Source organism: Dioscorea cayenensis, chromosome 16 (assembly GCF_009730915.1).
Source record: "Dioscorea cayenensis subsp. rotundata cultivar TDr96_F1 chromosome 16, TDr96_F1_v2_PseudoChromosome.rev07_lg8_w22 25.fasta, whole genome shotgun sequence".
In the NCBI taxonomy this organism is placed as follows: Eukaryota; Viridiplantae; Streptophyta; class Magnoliopsida; order Dioscoreales; family Dioscoreaceae; genus Dioscorea; species Dioscorea cayenensis.
The window spans coordinates 10,660,805-10,682,954 of NC_052486.1; the positions used below are offsets into that span (position 1 = coordinate 10,660,805).

The 22,150-nt window shown below is 35.5% G+C and overlaps 1 protein-coding gene across 1 annotated transcript; it reads right to left on the minus strand.

Annotated features, from left to right (window-relative positions):
• Positions 1-7,694: 7,694 nt before the first annotated feature.
• On the minus strand, positions 7,695-19,181 carry LOC120278507 (histidine kinase 5-like). Its single transcript, XM_039285289.1, is given in 16 exon segments — positions 7,695-7,979; positions 8,631-8,856; positions 9,983-10,079; positions 10,438-10,529; positions 11,069-11,122; positions 11,509-11,522; positions 11,937-11,997; positions 11,999-12,068; positions 12,875-13,021; positions 13,024-13,086; positions 13,188-13,215; positions 13,217-13,279; positions 14,747-14,974; positions 15,925-15,981; positions 17,155-18,055; positions 19,073-19,181. Coding segments are annotated over 15 exon segments (2,184 nt in total). The 5' UTR covers positions 17,854-18,055; positions 19,073-19,181.
• Positions 19,182-22,150: the final 2,969 nt, after the last annotated feature.

Sequence of the window (22,150 nt, forward strand, 5' to 3'; positions counted from 1 at the left end):
GGAAGTTGCTGCATTGCTATTAGAATCGATAAGTGTTCTTAAAATTTAGCCTGTGTTAGTTTACCTTAAATCGCGCCTTTAAAATTATTCTCGCTTAACCTCCGGTATATTTATATTAGATTTTTAGCCTCTAATTATCACTCAAATCTCTTATCTGAGTTATTTTAAGTGCAAGTTATTTGGTTAGTTAGAGAAACCCCATGCGAAGCTGCAACACATCTTGAGGGTATTTTAAAATAGACTATACAGCAGTGATGATGATTTCTCAACATACCTTTTATATATGATACAGAGATGTTATATAAATACATTTAGTAGCTTCCTGCTAAAACTACAGTGTCGTGGTACAAAGTGCACATGACACAAGAAAATTAATACTACTACAAATCATGTTGCAGCAACAATGTTAGGAGGATTAAATATGTTGGTTTCCAAAACACATCATCTACATTGTAGAAAGTTTCTTTTCAAGAAATAAATTGGAGTATTAAAAACCTTTTGGCATTGAATGTTCTTCAAAAAGATGAATCACCAGATTTTGTTAAAATCTATGTAATATTTTGAAACGTAAATTTAATGTAAATATGCTAAAAGTAAATATTTTTCAAACTCTTTGCAGTTGGTTCTTTGTTAAATGTCAATTCAAATATGAAGTCATAAAAATAACAAACTCACATTTACCAAGACCTCATTTTAGAAGTTTATATTAGTCAAAGTGAGACTTGCCGCAAATTAAAAATAAAATTATGACTGCAAACTGGTCATGTGCCGGGCTGCGATGAACTAGCCCAAGCCCAGCCCAAGACATACATGACGCTTAGGAAAAATGGCCTAAAAAGGTTGACACAATGGTCTGAAATACAAGGCCTGATTTGACCCTGGGCTGGGCTTCAAATCCACAGATTTTAGTCCGGCCCCTACCCTTGACCCACCAGAATATAAATATAATATAATATACCTATATATATATGTCCATATAAATCTGAGATAACAATTGTTCTTTGATGTCATATCTGTTTATGAAATTATATATAGTAATTATTTCCGTCACCTACTGTTAATTGCAGTGTTGTATTGCTTCATTGTCGACAAAATATTGTTGATCCAGGATTGCAGGCTAGGATCTCAGTTATTTGTATTGCTTGGTAAAACATAAATTTGCTAATTTATTTTCGTAGGCACGGGGCCATTAAAATTTTGAAGGATCTGACCTTGTGCCATTATAATTTTGGCCTCCAAACATGTAGGCGTGCGCATTTGTCCAGGGCTTGCTTCAAGTCTAGCCCAACCAAACTCAAGATCCAGGTCTATGTAACTAGCAGGATTCACATTAACTTTCTCTTCTTTCTGATTGTTGGGATTGCTAACATTTTGTTATAATTCTCAGTTATCACTAAAATCATGTGTGTTATTTGCCAGTCTTCAAACCTCATCAAAGCTACAAACATAAATCCAGCATTAAGTATGTTTAATACTGCATTTAATTATGCTGAAGAATTTAAAACAATTTTCGAAGCTGCTACCAAACATATATATAACACGTAAAATTTGTACACGTCATTCAGTGCAAACCTAGGATCTGATGTGAATGGTGATATGAGTAAAACACTACTAATTACAAATTATGATGCATTCACATTTAAAATACTTTTTTAAAAAATGATATCAAAAACAATTTTATGTTATAATTTTAAATTAATAACAGGATTAAAAATACAGAGATTTTAGTTATTCTATTCAAAAAGAAATATGCATGTTGTAGAAATGACTACAATTTTGTAAAGAACTAATTTGTGGTAAAGAACTAATTTAAAAATTAATATATTTAGTACTATTGCATCTATTAAAATTATATTATTTTTATATAATAATAGTTTTTATATAAATAATTTGGTAGAAATTCTATTGATTTTTAAATTGTGCCATGAGGTTGATAATAAATATAAAATAATGGTTTATACCTTTGAATGATGAAGTTAGTTTTTGAAATTTTGCCACCACATGAATAACATTTCTTATTAAATGGGTTTGTAAGATCTTTGGGATTGGGAAGAGGTTCTATATTGGAATCCTTTTCGTCTACAAGTCCTCAGACACCTTAAGTAATAGTAAAAATTTAAAATAATACATCAAAATAATGCAATCCATCGGGCTATGGTCGACACTTAACTTAGAACCTGCCGGGCGAGCAGGGTTGCCCGCCCCCATTGTAACTTTCTTCACGATCTCGGTGGGAGAGATGGACAAAAGGAAGGAAGGAAGGGATGAATAGAGGAAGAGGGAAGAGATAGGAAAGGAAAAGACTCAAGAATGTAGAAATTGGCCAAAGATGCCACTCTTTCATTACTCCTTCGTCTTATACAGCAGATCATTACAATTCCTAACAACTCCGGCCGTACCGGGCATTCTATCGAGCACCTTTTATGCTTAACACTACCTCCCTTGTAACAGTACCCTTCTTGTAACAAACTACAACTATTGCAATTACTATTCATTTCTTTAATCAACTAATTATGATTAATGGGAAGAATCAGTCCTCATGATAAAATCATTGAATTTGGTCATGTGGTTTGCCTCATTCTTTCTTGAGTCTACCGTGTGTATAACCTCTCTGTCCCTCTCCTTACTTGGTTTCGCGAACAATTGCCCTCCTTTTTCAAAGACTATCCGTCCCTGATAAATTCGAAATGTTTTAACAAAAAGTCTTCCGTTTGCCTCCTGTAGCATCACTGAGTGACTAGCCTTCCATTGTATTGCGACCTCCTCAAAAATCTTGCTAACGCAGACATCACGCGATTTGGAATTGTCCTGAGGCGAATTGTGTTAATTGATAAATTCATCAGTAGACAATGATCCTGGCCATAGGATTCCTCACGAACTTCTTCAATTTGGATACATGAAAAACATTGGTGTACTTCTCTGTTTGGGCGGTAATCGCAGCCTCGAGAGTGCAACTCATTCAATATGTTCTATGATTTGAAGGGTCCATAAAAACGACGAGCCAGCTGTGAGCTTTTGTCGCACTAACGGAAGATTGGCGGTAGGGCCGCAACTTCTTAGAAGACCCAATCACCCAACGATGAAACCTGCTCGTTTCGATTAATCGGATTGTACACATCTCGAACCCTAGGCCTCTTAAATTTTCCCGAGAGCTAGGAGCTCGAGCTCAGCTCACTGAGAGAATATCATCCACTACGGCAACTCAAGAAGTACCAAATTTAAATACCTTGTAGGGAGGGGTGCTCGACCAAATACGTACTGTAGTGGCTTTTTGATCGACGAAAATGCCATTCCGCCTCAAGAGAGAGCTGTACTCCCGAATCTACCAGCGAGGATGGCCTGACATGAAACAATCAAGATAGTCCTCCGTGATATCTATTTAGGATCTCCTTTTGGCCGCCGGTTCGATGGATGATACGTGCGCCATGGCGGCATTGTTCCTAAAGTTTGAATAGCTCGCGCCTGTCCCGCGAAGATCGGGTCCCGATCGGAAAACAATTTGTAGCCGGGATCTCGTAGCTTGATAACATCACGCACCATGTGGTTAGCGTACACTGCGCAATGAAATTCGCCAAAGCGCAGAAGTGGACCCTGCTTGATAAGCGATCAACGACTCACCATGATTGCCGCTCTTTCCCTATATGGTGCACCAATCGATGAAATCCATGGACACCGAATGCCATATTTTTCCAGGAATTAGCAGCGGTTGTAAAAGTCCATGTGGTGAGTGATTAATTTGTTTCGTAGCTTGACACACGAGGTATTTTGGAGACAAAAGTCATGACCCGAACTCCCCGAGGTCCGCCTAATAAAACATACTCGCCAAATTCGAGCCAGATCCCTCGACACCCAGCATGTTCCTCACCTGTGTGGAGTGGAATTCAAATTTATTAAGAGAGGTTGAAGCTACCAATTCATGGAATCCATATGCTCCCCTTAAATAATAACATTCCCTTTCTAATTGCAAAAGTTTGGGTATTGTCCTCGGTTCTTTGTGACAGCATCTACAACGTGATAGTATGTCAGGTAAGGGCGAGGGCTCTCTGCCAAACACTTCCCGCATCGGGGTTGTGATTTCAAAACAACGCATTACAAGACACTGATTGACCTACGACAGAGAGCATCGGCTGGACCGCTGAGGATGCCCGCTTATACTCAATGTCGAAGTCGCATCTCAACTCAATTTGCAGAGCCACGCGCTCCTCCATCGACTATTCATGCATCAGCTAAGACTGGCGATCTCGTCTCAGAGTAGCGAACTGACGGCCTAGTAACTATTGTCGCCATTTGCATACTTCAAGAATGGCTAACATCTCTCGAGCATAAGTCGATGCTCCTTGCGTGACGCTGGAGTCATTTGCTTGCTAAAAATAGGCTACTCTGATGGTCTCCCTAGAGAGAATTGCGCTCTGTACACCGCGTTTAAGCATCTATTTGAATGACAAATGACACCGAAAATCCGGCAACCCAGGTACGGTGTCCGTGTGAGAGCTCGCTAGTTGATGGAAAGATTTGTGTAGCTACTCGTCTCACAAGAATGCATCCTTTCAAGTAGTTCTTTAGGGTGTCACAATTTGGAGTAACTGACCACGAATCAGAATACCCAGAAAAGACCAGAAAATTCTCTGAAGGCCTAATATCTGTAAAGGAACTAGCCATTCATTAATCGCTGGAATCTTGTTTCAGGCTCTACGGCAACCCCTTCTCCTCGATATGATATATGGCCCTAAATAGCTAATTTGGGCACATCCAAATCGACATTTGGACCGCTTGGCTACAAATAGGGCTGAGATCAGTAGTCGAGTGAAAACCTCACGGAGGTGATGCGGAAGTCCAGCATGTGGTCAGACAAGAATATCATCATGTAAGGACGAACTTACGTAAGGACTTGCATTCTGAACGCTGGCGCTCCATAGAGTGATTGAAAGCTCGATGGCTGCTTGTCAAAACCAAACGACTAGTCACCAAGAATTCAAAATGGCCGCCGCGGAGTTCTAGTCGCCGCTTTCCATTAGTCTCCCGTGATGGAACCCATTTCGGTGATGCGTCTGCAGATCCAGCCTTTTGAAAAGACCCGGCGCGCGACAATCATGATCAAGCGCCTCAACTGCTGGTGGTACTGGAAAACGGTTCTCCACGCAACGGCCGCTCGAGCTCGTAGAATCGATACGTAAACGCCAGGTTCCATCCTTTTTCTTCACTCAAGAGCACCGGAGAGATGAGAAATCTGCTAGTGCTTGGGTGCGGATGAGATTCCACCCAACCAACATCTCTCCAACTAATCTCTTAATCTCGCTTTCCGAAGTGTGGGTATCTCGTGAGGGCTTTACATTTCCATCAAAGTGGAAGCCGAAAATTAGTCCACACCGTGAATGTGGTCAAAATTTAATCCTCAAATAAACTCCGCATGCCTCATTACTGAGAGACAGCATTCCATTACCCAATGCGGATCCGGTTGGGTAAAAGTCAATGACCAGTTTAGGTGAGTCGCCAACTTCGTCAACAGACAGTTATTTTTGGCCACCGATGAGTATTTATGACGCCCCTGTCCATTGACGGACCCGCAATCTTTAAGATAGAACGACAACCTCACCCAAGAAGGAAAGATCGAGAATTACAGGGGAAATTGGCCAAAGATGCCACTCTTTTCATTACTCCCGCCGCTATATAATGATCATTACAATTCCTAACAATTTGGCCTACCGCATCTCGATCGAGTAATCTTCTATGCCGTAGCACCGCCTCCTTTGTAATGTAAATTCTCTTGTAATGTAAACTACAGCTATCGTAATTACATCTATTCTTTAATCAACTAATTATGATTAACAAAGAATCGCCCCTATGATAAATCATTGAATTTGGTCAAGTGGTTTGCCTTGATTCTTTCTTAAGCTCCGCCTCGTGTATGACCTCTTGCTCTCTCCTTACTTATTTCCCCGCAACACCCATCCATTAGTTTAACTGGCCAAGTTTTCAAAAATCGGCCCATGCCCCCACCAACTATTAGATGATGAAATAGAAGTTAGAAATGAAGTGTTATGTCGCTTGCCACAATTGGATTACAGCATCGGCGTTTTCCGACCATGTAACTCTAAAACCGTGATTTGGAATGATTAGAGTGCAGAAGTCCGAACTGATCTCTACTATAAAGGTTCCTTCATGGAGAGATTGTTTGAAAGAGTTTCTGCAGTGCTGTAATGCCTTCAAACAGCACGCAGTTTTGCATGCTTCAATTAAGCAACACATGCAAATCATTAGCACTGTTTTCCTGTTAGCATGAAAGCGCTGCCACCGCTTAGCAACGAATCTAAACTTCAATAAGTTTTTCCAAATCCTTATCTTTGAGAGCATGAGTCCCTATGTTGGGTACACATAGTAAGGAGAATCGTGTTTGTTAGTCTTTCAAGCACTACAACAGTGTACACCAGTTCCAAACTTGAACCTTTCATGATGCAAAAGAATGTGTAGCCCTTAGCCTGTAATATCTTTGCTCACATTTTTATTTTGTTTTTGAGGCAGAACCTATCATTCTGTTAAATATAATTTCCAAAGCGTAGCTTGGCAAATTATATAGATTTCACATCATGCTCAGCTTTAGAAATACTTTTACAGTTTCTCCAGCCACAGATATCTTATACTTGAGAAGGATGATTTATATGTTTGATGGAATATGCATACCAGTTGTTCATGTGGTTGTCACATCTGTCAGATGAATTTTCTAATCGTGAGAAAATGAGATTATCATCACTAGCACTTCATTATCAATCGATGCAAATTCACCTATTGGGATTTCGTTTGACAGAGCAGCAGCAGATCAACGAGTCAAGTCACAACACTAGCGTAAAGATCCTGATCATGCGGTTCTTAATTAAGTTTGAATTTCTGTGGCCAGCTTGCTAAACTTAATACTGGACAACGTTAGAAGGAAGTTTTATGGAATCAAAGGAGCTGAAGCTATAGCAAATCCATAGGAAGTTGAACATTCGCATATGTGCTAATCTAAGAAAAGCGGTGAGAAACGAATAGAGACTAGACAAAAATTTGGGTATGTGAAGCTATAACTAAGCTCATTTAGTTTTTGTGAAGTTCCACTTGCATATCAAATGAGTGAGCAGAGAAATAACGCTCTAGCAGTTAAAAATACGATACACATGTTATAATATAAGAACTGCATGCTAGCCAACAAAAAGAATGAGGTTTTAAAGGCATGACGACAAAAGTCTAGTAATGTAGACTAGAAGAAAATTCATTTATATTGGCCAAACTATTTTCCTGCTTCCAAGGGACTGCAGAGGAGTCAATCAAGAAAGCGAACTGTGGCACTAGAATCCTTGCAAAGAAAATTTCCATTATTTTATTGATTTTCTACTTTACAAAAATAATTTACAAGCTCTAACATGGAGGTATGCTCCAAGGCATTGTTTTAATTTTTCGAAGGGTCCACAGGTTCTTAGATACAAATGGATCCGGCTGCCATTGGCAAGGCGGTCAGTGATACTCTCTGTCCATGCATCGTGCTGTCATCTGAATAAGCATGAGACAAATGTTAGACAAAAGTCGTCTTCGTGTGATGAACATCAGGATGCTATTTCAAATAAATGCAAACATAAAAGCCAGAAAATGTCTCCAGAACATGTGGATGCTTATGTCACTAAGAAAAACATTGTATCGTAGGCACCAGCAACGCGTGGTGCTCATGCAAAATGCTTTTGGTGAGTTTCACGATGAGAAAAGGTTTTATCCAGAACTTTCTTCGTTATTCTTACACAGCAATTAGGCTGAAAACTAAATGGAAGAAACTTTCTACGCAATGGATTCGTCTCTTCCTGCACCCATCTGGCATCTGGATCACTTGGTGGTAAAGTTTGAGGCCCAGGGGTTAGCATGTCTAGCCTCAGTTTATGTTGAAGCATCCCAAATATCCATGTTCTTGAAGATCTGAGATCAGTCCTGAGTTTAGCTTGTAAACCGTCCATTATCTGGCAATGCAAACATCCTAAAGATGTTTGGAAATAAAAACTAGGCATTAAAAAGTGATGCAAGTCAGCTACAATCATATGGCACTCCGCAAAGCAATCAAGAGCTTTCAGTTTGAGAGGTGGTGAAGTGATAAGCAATAAAGACTTTCAAGAATACCCATTGTCATACCATAATATGCATATCACACTGTGCGTGAGAATAGCATAGAATGAGAGCTTTTCATTAGCTACTTGGATCCAAAAATATGTAATCAGAGAATGTGAGGGTTGAATGAAATGTACAGCCTTTAGATTTTAAGGTAGGTCAAAAAGAAATTTACGTAGATTACCATGAGAAGCAAGGTCATAGTGCGAATGACGAAATGCACGTGGTGGCTTCGAATCCATTATTTACAACATCAATTTTGTGCAGCTGAACTGCTTCATCATCGATTGTGCAAACTAAAGTATATTTATCTTGTTATCTTCTACAAGGAAGTTAATGTTCCTGATTTGCTCTTGATTTTGCCCTTGTTCACAATTACCACTGGAGTCGTGCCTCAGTGGATTTTCATTTTCTCTCAGTTTGCCTTGGTCTGCAATTTTGACGGGTCTGGGTGCACAATCTCATTCCAAATCAGATCATATCTACATTTGGATGACATGTCACACTTCTGAGACTTCACTTGCACTCATACTAGAACTGCCAGGACTAGTTCTATCATCTTGAAAATATCTGATCTTTCTCTTCATACTTTCTGTGCATTGTGCAAGATATTGTGATCCAGGTTGCTCTGTATTGGGCTCCAAGTTCAAGAATATGTCTGAGAGGATTCTGACACTCATGCAGTTTACTGACAGTGAAAGTGAATCAGACTCGCAATGATGGTGACTGCACCTATTAACGAACTTATGGGATCAAAATCACAGCCTTGAAACAATTTTGTCTTTGGAGCCATGGATCTGTCTAGATGAGAATTGAGTTCCAAAGCGCACATGGTTTCAGAAATGTCCCACATTAATCTCTTCCACTGTTGGCATCAGGCATGAGTTGTGTTGATCAGCAATGAAAACTTGAGGATCTCATCTGAATCACTCAGAGTCCTCCTTGCTTTGACGGAGACTTTTTGCTAGCAGCTCTAAAAGTAAGTATGTTGAACCACAGCGTCTTTCGACTTGTCACTGTAAGCGTTCCGCATGAGTTCAACTCATATATGCACATTTCTTACAGTCAGTTTGTCAACAATGGCGATATTTTGAGAAAATATAAATCTGAATTCAATTTTTGTTTCTATCTGTTGTGGTACTGATTACAAGCATTCTTATCATATTAGCACTCAATGGAATAAGTAATCAGACAACGATGGGTAGTGTTTGAATCTTTGTAGCACAGCCTTCACTGAGAAAAGAGGTGAAGGTGATTATAGGATCATAATATTCATCTTTATATGTTTGAAAGAGGTGATATAGATCTGAAAATACTCATTTCTTTTATATATTCCTGACAAGTAAGCCAGTTGAGTGAAAGTCTAGGTTTCGATCAAAATAAGAATAACAAACAAGCAAAATGAAAGATAGATTTGTTTAAAAATTGCAGATAGATCCATGAGAGTTGAGATGAAAGCCAGACCATAGCTAATAAACAGATTTACACAAAGTAGTGTTGGCTCCAACATTTCTGTGAGCAACCAAGAAGATTAATGAGGAATAGAATGCAGACTATAATTGATACCACATGTACACCATTCTCTAAGATGAATTTAAATAGAAAATGCAAATAGGTGAAAGCATTAGTAGTTTATTATTCGAGGCAAGAGCACAAGAAAAAGTTTGAAATCACTCAACAGGAGAAATAAAAGACTATCAGCTCTAATACTCGATGATCTAGTAGTTTGAGGGTCAGAAATTGCCTCTATCTATATCTAGAGTTTAAAAGTTTGTGTTTACCAAGATCAAAACAACTATGTTGTCACGTAACAAACAAGTATAAGAAAAAGCATTTAGAAGATAAAAAGTGAACTCACAAGTTGTTTGCAGATTGCAAGACCAAGTCGGTTCCACCATCTTCGTGCATGATCAGCACTAGCTTGCATGTATCAAATAATGTGGGTAAAGCCTTCTCTGCCAGATTAAAGTCAAGCATAATTACAAAGAAGTATTAAGAAGGAAACAAAAGAATTAATGACAATTCACTCAGCATTCCCAACTAGCGTGCTTCAATAGATAAGATGAAACAACCTGGAATGCCAATTCCTGTGTCTATATACATCACAGCGCAGCCACTCTTTTCTCCTGCGACCGCTTGTTCTCCTCAGATGTCTTCATCTGCCAAAATATTCCTTTCAACTGTGAGGTTGCTGATCTTTGAGATCTTCGTGCTAAGAAAAATTATGGAGTACAAGGTTCTCACATCTTTTGAGAGTCCAAAAGGCGTTTTTCAGTCAGTCTTTGTTGCGAAAGAATTATCCTCTTCAATAACTTGATGGTGTCTCCTCCAGAGCCAGAATATTTTTCAGATTCTTCGAAACTACTTGAAGGTTTATCCCAACTTTTCCTTCATACGTAAACTTGCATTACATTGCTATAATATTTTACCATATGAAATAAACGTGTAAATATAGAAGTTGGTATACACAGAAGAGAATGATAGAGGCATATCTATTTAAATTATTACAATAAGAAAAATGTGAATCAAGGTTCCAGCAACCAATATGCAAGCTAACATTTTTGCATTGAACTATGTATACATATAAAGAGTGTACAAAGCATATTGTGCATGTACAGTAATATTATCAGTGTGTGTATTCATTATCCGTTAGTTGTATGCAAGGATACCGCAACAGCAATACTTTACAGAAAATTAGCATTTTAAGGGTTATTTTCATGTTTATTCATCCATTCTTGTAGAAATACTCTTTATGCAATGATAAACAAAATTTCATGTACAAACAACCACTTAATTTGGTTTCCAGAGGAAGTCCAGCTTCTATTCTTGAAACAAATAACTCATTACCAAACTTAGTTTCTAGCCTCAATGAGTCTACTCCAACAATAGCCTCATGAAACGCCCCAAACATATATCTCTTGGGTTTCGCAAATCGTCTGTATCGATGAGATTGCTCAAAGGAGTTTCAAAATTAACAATAATTTTCCTAAACCTCATTCTAGAATATCCTTTAATTCTGTAGATGGTTTTCCTTCTCTGAAGACTCCTACAAGTTTATATTTTATTTTTATTTTATGTTTGCACACACAGAAGAGCACAATAGGTGAGGAAAGCCGCTGGTATATCCAAAAGGTGGAAGAGCACAATGATTCAATTAAGATGGAATTTCAATATATAGAAAAATCCCCAATATTACAATACTGCAGCTGTCCACAGTATGATTGTACATCATTCCAAAATTTAGCATAGACAAATTTGTCTGAAATTTTCCAACCAACAATATGCCAATTAAGTGCTCAGATTAGTTAAACAGTAATCAGGAAACATTGTTGCAAGAGTTATTACCTAAAGGTAGTTGGTCAAAAATTTGTCGAATCTACGAACCGTCCCCCAATAACCTAACAGGAGGTATTCATCAAACTGATCATGGTGACAGGAAAAGTAAAAAAGCTCCAACCTTTGGTAAAAGCATGTAAAGCATCTCACTGATTTGAGCATAAAAATCATTTGTTTGTACTCATCAAGGAAGCTATGTGCCCATAAGCAATCACATTCAGATTAAAAATGCTAAAAATAAGCACAAACTGATCTAAATCTATAGAAAGCATCGATGCTCATTAATTCCAAGTAATGAGACTGAAATCAAACCACTAAAGCTTTTCTTCTCTGTTAATACTTGTACATGTAGTTCGTAACTCACACATCTATATATAGATCCTGTGCAGTAGATCCAATGCACAATGTTCATAGATTGGCTGAATAGAAACTAAACAAAAAGCAAATCAAGGCATATAGAAGATACGGATCCCCACCTCAAAAGGTACATTGTCTGCAATGATATGACCTTCCAAAGCCAGTTCTTTCTGCAATGACGGCAGCTGTCTGAAGAACATGTCTTACTACCTCCCGGTGGTCGAGAAACTTTGTAGCTTCCAGCTTCATTACTCTAAAATGATACAACATCAGGCAAAAATGAATAATTTTTAGCTGAGCTACTTGTGAATAATACCATTTGAAAGTATTCATACATGCATTTTCTTCGCAGATGCAATGGAAAATTGAGAATGCAAAAGATGTAATTAATCTTGATGTTTGGAAAAAGAGACACCCTTTTATAGGTGATTGTTTACCCCATTTCCTCCCAACTCAAAAGGTCATGAGATTCCGGTCTTAGCTATAGCAAAGCATCCACATTTCTCTAAAAATAATCAAAAATATAAATAAGAGGCAATAAACAAATGTTATTGATGAAGTTGCCTTTGTCAAAGAAAGTTCTCATGTATGAGTGAGCAATAATTGACCAAAAACGATTAAAATGGGTTACAAATCAAACATAAAAGCTAGTGTTTGTAACATAAGATACAAGCCAACTGGATGATAGTGATATTCAGCAATCATACAGCCAAATCAGTAAATCAGTTGCTTTTTAAATTATCATATAGCCATTCTCAATAATTTTCTCCATGTTTTTGGTTATAATTAACAACTCTGGAGTATTCTAAACAAGTTAATTGGAATACTTTTTGGTATAATTGTAATTAGTAACTTCAAGTCATATAGTTTTTTGTGCGATGGTCAAACTTCAAATGTTAAAAGTGATTATACTGACTCGTATCATTGAGTAAGTATTATGAGAATATGGTCACTTACCAAAATTATACAAACCAAGCATATGGACTCCAACTACTACTATATAGAAAAAACAGCCTCCTTCAGAATTGAAAATTATCAAAAAAATCCCAAACAAAACAATTACCTGATTCAACTTTAGAAAGATCAAGTATGTCATTAATAAGTTGCAGCACTAGATCTCCAGAAGAAAGCATAACATCTAGCAGTTGGTGCTGTTCCTTATCCAGTTTTGTATTTGCAAGGATCTCAGTCATGCTAACAACGCAGCAAGAGGAGACCTAATCTCACGAGACATTGTCAGCCAACATTTGCTTATACGCATTGTTTCCTCTGTCAAGAGAGCCAAAGAGTATAACAGATAGTGGGAAAAGACAGGTTTACAAGTTTATCAAAAGAAATGATTTTTCTCAATCAATACAAAATTATTGAACCTATTATATGAATTGTTTTGTTTAGTTCCTGTCTCTTTAGCTTTTTGAACAGCTATCTCCTCCTCAGCTTTGCCATATTTTCTCTCTTTAACCTGTGTCCATAAGCAGGCTGATTGTAATGCACGAACCACCATAGAACATTAATGAAGAAAAAGGAGTAAATGACATTAAAAATAAAATGGTAAAGAAGCAAATAGGAATGTAATCAACAAACGCCTATTTTTGGACCTGAAGCAAAATTAAAAGCACAATTTTTATTTTATTACTCTAAGTGTCCTATTTTGCTTAAAAGGAAATTATCATCAAATTTTACCATCAATCAGAGATCAAATAGCCAACCTAAGGAAAGAACGCTGCATTCTGCTTCCACATACTTGATAAAACATAATGCTAAATAAAAGTACTTTGGAGTGCAATTATTGGAAGCTCATTTTTCCAATTTAAATTTCAATATATTAATAAAAATTGATAAAAATTGAAACTGAAATGGAATCATGTTGGAGAATCTTAGGTATACCTGATCAATGAAACAAGCTACTAGTTGTTGTTCCAACACATGACCAAAGAATATCAGTGATATTATCATGCATGGAGTTCTGAAAATATTTCGTGTCACCATATGGAGATGATCAAAGTTCATCTCAAAAAGCATGTTTTGATTTGAGAAGCACCGGTGTGCACCAAGATCAGACAGCCTTTCCTGGCCTCTGCCAAAGCATTCTATTGCAAAGGCAGTACTCTGGGATGTGCTATTGTGAAGTTTGTGAACAATTAGATTGTTCAGTTAACCCAAAATCTCAAAGACTATATGAACTGGACTAAAAACCAAATTTTGAAGTTCAAGAAATCGAAAATCCAAAAGTGGTTTTCATTCAAGGATTGGTTGAGATTTGAGGTCCAGGTGCTAAACATGTTGGCATCTATGTCTCTCCTATGCTGTCCAGATGAGATATAACAAATAAAACACTGTCTGCATATGAGGGTTTCAAATTCAGTGTTCAGTGTGAATTTCCAAAATTTTTATATAATTTGGATAATTGAAAAATGTAAATACTATAAAGCTAAATTTTCAAAATATCTTAATCAAAATGTAGACCAAATTTGATGCCTTATAAAGCTCACCTTGTTAAAATATATATTTACAATATCAAAACTAAAAGACAGAATAGTTTTCTTTTAATCATCAATGTACTGAAAACACATTCTCCATAAACTTGCACTGTGGTCCAGTCTAATGCACAGTTATGTGTTGTTGAAAGAGAAATAGAATAATCAAAAGTCAATATTGAACAAGTTATAAAAATTTTACATGGTTTTTAGTTTAAAAACTAACAGTTAGAGATTACATCAATAACATTAGAAAATAACAGTACATCTATTCCAGGATTAAAGAAAAAAAGAGATGCTTGAACTACATAACAACACAAAGAACAGTCAAAAGGACTCACTTTGGTGATTGCATCATATTAAATTAAGATTCACTGAAATATGAATTTCAGTATTGGCAACATAGAACTGAAAAGACAAAACAACACAGAAAAGTTTAATTGATAAGTTACCTGGTCAGTTACATCCATCCCCATGTAATTTACACCTATTTTATCTCCTGCCTTGCTAAAAACTGGTTCAACATAGATTAAAAATGTCTTTAAACCAAAAAGTGAGGTTTCAAATGTGATCTCCCGCTTGGCAGGTAAACCTCGTTCCAAAACTTCCCTTTTAAAATCCTGAATTTCTTCCACACCAACTCCAGAAAATATCTCTGTATCAGTTTTACCTATAATGTCCTGAAAATCAGATTATAATAGAGCATCCAAAAGCTTGAGGTGCAAACAGATAAAAAGAAGCACAAAGAGTCAGCCTTTGAGAAAAATAAAAAATATAGGCATATGTACATATTTATGCAGATACACATGTATAAGTATATAAATGCATAGAAAGGTATAGAAGTTTGTCATTGATTAGACTTAATAAAATTTCCCATTTTGACAATGTAGAACACTGAATTTAAAAGATATAGGCATATCACTTCAGATTTTTCAGGCGGAGAATTTTCAAGGTTGCCAATGAAGAATGGAGCTATGTATGACTAAGAAAATCAAATAAAATACCTTGATAGTGAATAAAAATAATATGATTTATGCACCCACAACTAGATTATCACATAAAGCTTGGGTTTAAACTTGAGTTTTAAGGATCAAAATTTGGGGACAAGATATGTATTCAAGACAATGTGTGTGCTAGAATATAGTTTAAGAGCACAGAATAGTTTTTTTGGAGTAATACAACATATATCTGACAAGGCTTTCAGAGAAATTTTTAGAAAAATAAAATGAGGTACAGGTACCAATTTGGTACAGTGACAGAGCAGGTGGGTAACTATTAAATAGAGATAGGCATTTACAAAAGGTATGTTAGTCTAAAGCTAAATATCAACGCCAGCAAATATTCAGGAATGGTGTTTAATGTGATGGCTATCATCTGAAAATTAAGGTGTGCTTCCCTGGTTAACATGATGCCAAAACTAGAAATGGAAAATTTCATCAATATTGGGATAAGAAAAGAATATAGGAATTTTATTATAAACAATCATGTTATTAAAAATAGTTGCATTGCCATGAAACTTTTGTATGCTTATTCTTACAGCCAAAATGAGATTTTTTTAAACTTTCAAACAGACATTTGATGTGCATTTTGAAAAGAGTAGCATTTGATTTTTTTTTGTTATTTATTTTACCTCTCCATCCAAACTTGGAAAATGGTTGTAAATGAAACGATATCTCAACTCTTTGTCCTGAAATAGAGAAGAACGAATAGATTAGAAACTAAAATTGCTGAGAATAGTTGGTAGATACAGATGGTAATGAAAATGGGAAATAATGAGACAAGAATTGCCTCTCCACGAACAAAACAGAAGGTACGTATATATCTTTCCTAAACTCTGCACTAGCAGAGCGCATTGGATGTTTATGAAGAACCATGTTAAACTAGGAGTATCTTGTCCTATATCAATGAGATAGCACAAAATAGAAACCATAACGGATTTGAAGAGAACTACAATGTTACAAAGAAAAAAAAATAAACGGTAGCAGTTGGCATGATATGGACAACAAATAAATACTAAGGACGGGAAATTTTGTTTATAAACTGACTAGATAATCAAGGGTAACAAATGGGCAACCAATTCAAGAAAATGAAAGTAATATAGGGAAATTGTCGATGAAGCAAATCAAAACAAAAAAGGAAGATGGTGAAACTGACCACACACAAGTATGAGATTCAAGATTGTATTTAGCTGTGAATTGTAAGAATTAATTAACTACTGGGGCAGATAATGGGTCACCACATATGTTAGTTATAGACATGGATTTATTACATCCATGGCAAGAGAAAAGGATACATAGAAGCATCTGGTGCAATGATGTGGAATGAGAACCTCAAAGCAACCAAAAAATAGGATGACCAATCATAGACTAAATACTACTTCAGGAATAAATAGTGCCAGTGTCAATGGTGATGCTATAGTCTTGGAAAGTCAGAAAGAACAAAAAATATGAAATATGAAAGTGTTAGATACTTGTGAATTGTGATTGAAGGGATAAAGGTATGAAGAACGTTTTAACTAAGAAAAGAGAAAAAGATGATTGTAAGAAAACCTTATAATATGCTAACATTCAGTGAAGAATAATCTGGAACAAAAAAATCAGGAAGGCGCCAGATGTTAAAATAATCAAACTCTTGAAAACTGTCACTCTTTGAAATGGGCTTGAAGACCAGAATGTAGTTTGCATATACCTGACCAAAGCAATGTTGTGAACACTTGCGGACAATTTGAGAGGCTTATAAATGACTTTTTATGCAAACAAAGATGAATAGAAATCTGAACACTGATTACATATTACAATTCTTCTAAGAATGTATACAGTCAGAAAGAAAATGCCAGCTTAGGAGTTGACAAGAAGGGTACCTGGTGGCCAATAACAACAGGTGCATTCTGAAGTACAAAGTGCAAGAAGTTATCTGCCCTTTTTAAAATTTGAGACAATTCTTCTACAGGTGAAGACTGAGTCTCAAGATTCTTAACAGTATCTTGCAACTTCTCCATAAGAGTCTGCTCTCTTTGGATGCTTTCCTCAAGCATCCTGTCTAGTTGTTTGGCGCGTTGTTTCCAGTATGTGACAGTATCATACTCAGCATCTGTGTCAAATTTGTATGCACAAACATCACTCTTCCTCTTTGGAACTTTTCCCCATATATCGTAGATATCTTCTAATATAGAAATAGAGCGTTTATTGCTAGCATACTTCTCTTCCTCAAAACGATGTTGTTCTATAATCTCTAATTTCTTGAGTTCAACTTCCTGTCTTTGTTTGCTTAGGATGCTGAGCTCTTCATTGAGAAGGCGAGCAGCATTGACATGCTTGTATTCCCAGTGCTTTACAAGATATGCCAATTGAGAGGAACCTTTCTTGCTATAATCTGTTAACTCAAGTAGACGTTTAAAATCCACAATAGTTGGTTCTTCTGCAATTGTAAAATCCTCAAGCATGTCATGATCTTTTCCAGGCTTCTCTATATTGAACTGTGTCCTAGTTTCATCCCCAAGGTCATCAGGCCACATAGGCAAGACTTCCATGTCTGCTTCTCCAATAACTTCACCCCCCATCGTTTAAAAAATGGAAGAATTATAAGATCACATTGACTTTTTGCAGCTTCACTTACCACCGCAATTGTAACGCAGTCCTGTTCAATTTTCAGCCGAAAAGTTCAACTTCAACATAAGTGAAACAATCAATGCTTAGAACACGCTGCAAAACTGGCCTAGCTGATGTGCTCTGTTGTCTGGTAGAATGTACAAATTCAGTACCCTGCACCAGAAATTACCACAGATTATATAAATAAGTACCATATGCAACATGAAACGAAGAACATAAGCTGATAAAAGTTAAAACAGAATGATAATGGCATTTGACAAACCAAGAAGAAGTACAGTTAAAATCAAAAGGAATATAAGATGAACAGAGAAGATTTATTAGCCAAGGTGGACTCGCTTGTTCTGTTATGTGTAAGATTAGCGAAAAAACTGAAAAACACAAGGCTACTCCCATGGCATATATACCTCCATCTAATAGTATGGTAGCAGTGGAAAGCACTGTTAACAGAGTAGGCTCTATTTCATAATATATATTTCATTTCCCCTAATTACAGGATGAGGGACCATTAGGCTGGCACAAGGCCTCTTGTCAACTCATTAGGAAACACACATCATTATGTCCATGAATATTGAACGTAGCTGGCCACAAGAAGCTAAATGCTACCTAGGATCATAGCATGAAAGGAACTCAAACATTAGGGAGAAGTTAGGAGCTTTTGTAGGGAATGCTCAATCGGGATCATCAAACAAATACAACAAACAACACCATCAATACAACAGGAGTCTCAGCAAACCTCTTCTTGAAAAGCCCCCATTTTTTCTATCAATAGGGTCACAAAATTGCAACCAAATTCCAACTAAGAACCATGTCACACACATGCAAAGATTAGGCATCTTTCCATGCTAAGCCCATGACATTTTCTTCACAAAAATGTATATTTGAATTCCGATCTCCCGTTGGCTAAAGGATTCCAACTTTGAAGAGGAAGATACAGAATGCAATCCACAAAAAACACAAGACACCAATTCCAATCAAAATTGGCCATAAACATTCCCACATTATGGCAGAAAAGATCCAATCTTAGAAGAAATCATAACCCAAAACAAAAACAATTAGCAATCAAACCAAAACAACTAAAAAGAAATCCCAAAAGAAAAGATAATCAAACACAGTACGAAATATCTCCCACAAATCAGTCTAAAATAAACGGAAAACACAACAGAATCAAACCAAATAGTCGTCTTTGTTCTTCTAATCAGGCTGAAACACTTGGGAGATGATGAAACGGAGAGGAGAAATTAAGCTGAGGAGCGATCTCAACGGAGAAGTAGGACGGGGAGGCCATGTGAACCCCAATATTTTAAGGAATTCATTTAGAAATTTTGGATTAAACTAGCTGCCATAGATGCCCTTGTGCTGAGAAAAATATTGCCATTTTTCTCCTTTTTTTTTATATTTAATTGATTTACCCGCGCTTTTCCAACAGCCGTGGAGAGAGACATCACTCAAGAATTTTAGAAAAAAAAAATATATTTTTTTTAATTCTGAAAAGTTTTCAATGGAAAATTGTTTGAGCACTCCTCTAAATGATTTTTTTTATATAAATTTGGACAAACCATATATGCCCTCCACCTACTAGGATTAGGATTCCAACATGTCTGTACAGAAAAGTTATATTTGCTTATATATACTAAATAATTTTCTTTATATATTAATACTCTTTTTTTAAACTCAATTATAAATTTCTATCCAAAATACAGTTCAGTATTCACCATTATTTTATCTCTTAGAGGAAAAAAATAGAGATTTGGTTTTGTATAACATTTTTTATTTGATATATAATCAAAATGGTAAATGAAAAAGTAATGATGATTTCAAAGAGTATATAAGTAAATATTATTTTTAAAGGTGTATAATAGTCATTACAGCTTTGCCAAGTCATCTATTATTGTGTCATCAAATCAAGTAACCATCTGTTCTTCAGTTACAACTTTACCAAGTCCATTTGGCATTGTTTTGCATGTGTCTTAGGGTTCCAGTGTGCCTCAGAATCTAGTTTATGAAGAAAAATTGAAAATGAACATGATTTTTGTAAATAATGAATTCTCTTTTCAACGTAAGAAGAGAGTTCAACTCTTATTTATATTTATAGACCTTGTTACAAGGCAGGTTCAAAAAAACGGAAGCTTAAGGAGCCTTTATCAAGAGTTAGACGTCCGTATCCAGTTCACATGGCACTCCACACGTGAGGATCGCGACCTTGTTGATAGTTAGAAGGATGTCTCGATTAGTTCGTTCACTGCCAGTTATTTTTGGGGCCCATTTTCATGGTGGCTTAGGGGATCCCTCAGCTATTTCAGCCATAATGTTTTCTTCCGTGTTTAGCGTTCTTCGTTTTTAGTTTCCACTTTTGGTGGTTGTGTTTTGTTTAATCTCATGTTCCACTCTTGGTGGACGGGCTCGGTCGTATGTTTGTTGTTGTTATTATTGTTTTGTTTTGTTGTTGTTTTTTTCTGTAGTTTCTCATGCTGTACCAGGTTACTTTTTTTTTTTCTTAATAAATTATAGTTTATCCACTTTATTATAGTTTATCCACTTTGTTTTAAAAAAAGTTTTCAAAATACAAATGTTATATCTTAAAAACACAAAAAGAGTCAGTTATTTTTCAAAAATCAAACTTTAAAATTAAAAAAAAATCCATCATGAATTATAATATAAATTTAAGTTTTTTTTCTTCTGGGTTAATCCTATAAATCAATAGAAAATAATATTTTGGTCCTCCTTTGCTTATCTTAAAAATTTATGAACTAAATTGAGTTCTCTGTAAGGACCAAAATGAAAATTATGCTTAATCATGGACCAATGCTAATATTACATATATGATGATAAAAGAATGTTGACGTCAAAATAATGAAATATAGAGATATGATTTGCAAATAAATAAGAAGAGTACATCGATATGAACGAATTAACAATAATGTTCTCAATGATTGTAGAACAAAACAAAGTTCATGACACCATAAAGAAAGAAAGGAAATAAAGGGAAGCATTCATTGATCATTTATATAGCTGGTTAGTGCAAAGTAAGGGCTGCATACCGTCTAAACAGCTTTTCATGAAAGTTACATATATAAATAAATATAAACATCTATGGAGAGTGGATGGAGGGCAGAAAAATTTTATATGAAAAATTTGCATATATAGCCCTATCAAAGTTTATAATTATTAATAGTATTCATAAAAAAATGGGCTTTTTTCCTTACTAACCCTATAATATATTATTAATTAAATAAAGAGCCATCAAATCAATACCCAATGAAGGTTGATTGGGTTGTTGACTGGTTATTTTAAAAAGAAAATCACTAGTTTTGTGCATTTTAACTGCATCTTTGTTTCATAATAATTATTAAAGTGACTTATTTGTGGTTTTTAAAAAATTTTAAAAAAAATATTATTAAAATAGTAAACATTATTAGAAATTACTATTATTATTAATGTTAAAATTAGGATTATTAAAGTGAGAATTATTTCAAATTATTTTATACATGTACCTATGCTCTGTGTTTAAATCAAGTACTAAATTTACAATTTTAGCAACATGTGCCTATGCTCTGTGTTTAAAATTATTTTAGCGGTTTGAATTTAGGATTTAGGTTTTACAGTTTAGGGTTAGTGTCTAGTATTTAAATTTAGAATTTAGGGATTTAAGATTTAGGATTTATGTTTTAGGGTTTAGGATTAGTGTATGGTATTTAGGGCTTAGGTTTTTTGAATTTTGGATATAGGTTTTATGGTATTCATATTTAAATTTAAGGAATTTAGACAATGCTTTATAATATTTTATAATTTTAAAATTTAGGGATTTATACGGTTTGAATTTGAAGTCTAAGGGAAAAAAATGACGTGGATGCCAACGTAGCATCCACATCATTTAGAAAACCTATTTGATGTACTAGTACGTAAATATAGCATGGCTCTTATGGTTAAAGGTGGGAAACAAAATTTAAAAAATAAAAATAAAAATCACATCCAATGGCCGTAATTTTTTTTAACTAATGCTTGCTATTTTAATAATAAAAAATAATATGTTCTAAAAAAAAAAGGATTTTAAAAATATTAATTAATTTTAGAAAAGAAATAACAATTCTTTAAAAAAAATTTGGGTTAGAAAAAAGCTACAAATAAGTCACTTTAGTAATTATAAAGAACAAAGGGGTTAAAATACAAAAAATACAAAAAAAAAACCTAATGATTTTGATTTTTAAAATGCCTAATTAGCACCCAAATCTACACATAGATGCTAATTGG